Raw genomic sequence first — 1628 nt, forward strand, 5'->3', positions numbered from 1 at the left:
GCGCTCGCTATTTCTCCCCACGCAGCAACCGCGTTCGGTTCAGGGCCGCGGCAGAAACGCTGTAGGCGCAGGTGGCAGCCGACGTTTCGCGTAAAGCGAAAGCTTCCTGACTGCTCCCCCGCCCCGGTTTATGACCCGGCTCTCTTCGGAGGAGCGCACCTTGGTGAAGCGAGGACAGGCTCCGAACCGCGAGCGCCGCCGCGACCAATCACCGCTCCCTCGGGAGCTGCAAGCCGGGCGAGCTCTGTGCAGTCCTCACTCAGGTCGGACAGAGCCCGGCAACTGCGCGGCTCCTGGTCCTCCCGCCCGCCCCCTGCTCCCGCAGGTTGCTCGGCTTTGGGATTTACGAAGCGCGGGGGAAGCAGGGCGGTGGAGGGAGAAGCGGGCGAGAGCCGGGGAAAAGCGCTGAGGGGTAGACCGTGCTCGGGCGGGGCTGCGCGGTTCGGGGCGAGAACGCCATGAAGCGCTCCTGTTTGCTTCCCCTGGTCGCCCGCAAGAACGCTAACGGTGGGGAGGATGGTCAGCCTGGAGCTTTTTGCTGAGGAAAAAAAAAAAAAAAAAAAGCACACCGCCATCTCGAACTGCTTTCGATGCAGCCCCATTCCGCTGAAGTGCCTCGCAAGGAAAAATAGCAAGCACCGCCTATCCGGAACACGCTTATTTCGGGCACTTAAAGAGAACACCTGCACAGCTCGTTTATTGTTAAACCTCCCCCAAACCAGACACGAAAGCGAAGCGGGCTGCTGGAGTATTTTTAGCGAATCGCGAGCGTTCTCTGCTCCACTGAGGCAGATGTAGAACGCATCGCTTGCCGCGAACAGGTACATCCCGGGATGCTTACAAATGATAGCGCTTTCACGCTATTCTAGCTCCTTTCGTGAGAAGAACCTGGGACAGCTAAATCAACTCGCCACAGCATCAGCTCTATTACTGAAAAGGTAGGTGGCTCTTAAAAGAGCCTTTGGGTCGAGCAGGTCTGACTCAGGGCAGAGGCAGCTTACTTGGAGCTGGTGTACTTGGTGACGGCCTTGGTGCCCTCGGAGACGGCGTGCTTGGCCAGCTCGCCGGGCAGCAGGAGCCGCACGGCCGTCTGGATCTCCCGCGAGGTGATGGTGGAGCGCTTGTTGTAGTGCGCCAGGCGCGAGGCCTCGCCGGCGATGCGCTCGAAGATGTCGTTGACGAAGGAGTTCATGATGCCCATGGCCTTGGACGAGATGCCCGTGTCGGGGTGCACCTGCTTCAGCACCTTGTACACGTAGATCGAGTAGCTCTCCTTGCGGCTCTTCTTGCGCTTCTTGTCGCCCTTCTTCTGCGTCTTGGTCACGGCTTTCTTGGAGCCCTTCTTGGGCGCGGGGGCGGACTTGGCCGGCTCGGGCATCGCGGCGAACGCGCGTCTCTCGCTCGCCAACGGGACGCGCGAACCAAGCGCCGGGTAACGCCGCCGCCCGCGGGAGCCCTTTTTATAGCGGCGCTGGCAATGAGAGGTGACGAAGCCGCGCCTCCCACGGCCACGTGACTCATTGAGGCCGGAGAAGCGGGGGGCGGGGAGGACTTTCCGCCCCAGCCGCTGTGCGCTTCGGTCGGGTGCGGGACGATGTGTGTTGTGGGGGTGTGGAGCAATGTGTTTT

At 61.7% G+C, this 1628-nt stretch overlaps 1 protein-coding gene across 1 annotated transcript; it reads right to left on the reverse strand.

The window, feature by feature from the left end:
• Positions 1–762: 762 nt before the first annotated feature.
• Positions 763–1467, reverse strand: LOC103907813 (histone H2B 1/2/3/4/6). The gene has a single exon (XM_009290055.2). It carries the CDS (start codon positions 1376–1378, stop codon positions 998–1000), a length of 381 nt encoding a protein of 126 aa, XP_009288330.1. The 5' UTR covers positions 1379–1467; the 3' UTR covers positions 763–997.
• Positions 1468–1628: the final 161 nt, after the last annotated feature.

This window comes from Aptenodytes forsteri, unplaced genomic scaffold, assembly GCF_000699145.1.
Source record: "Aptenodytes forsteri isolate BGI_AS27 unplaced genomic scaffold, ASM69914v1 Scaffold284, whole genome shotgun sequence".
Classification (NCBI taxonomy): domain Eukaryota; kingdom Metazoa; phylum Chordata; class Aves; order Sphenisciformes; family Spheniscidae; genus Aptenodytes; species Aptenodytes forsteri.

Coding starts and splice junctions, on each gene's coding strand:
- LOC103907813 (XM_009290055.2), bottom strand. CDS start 1,378: ATGCCCGAGCCGGCCAAGTCCGCCCCCGCGCCCAAGAAGGGCTCCAAG.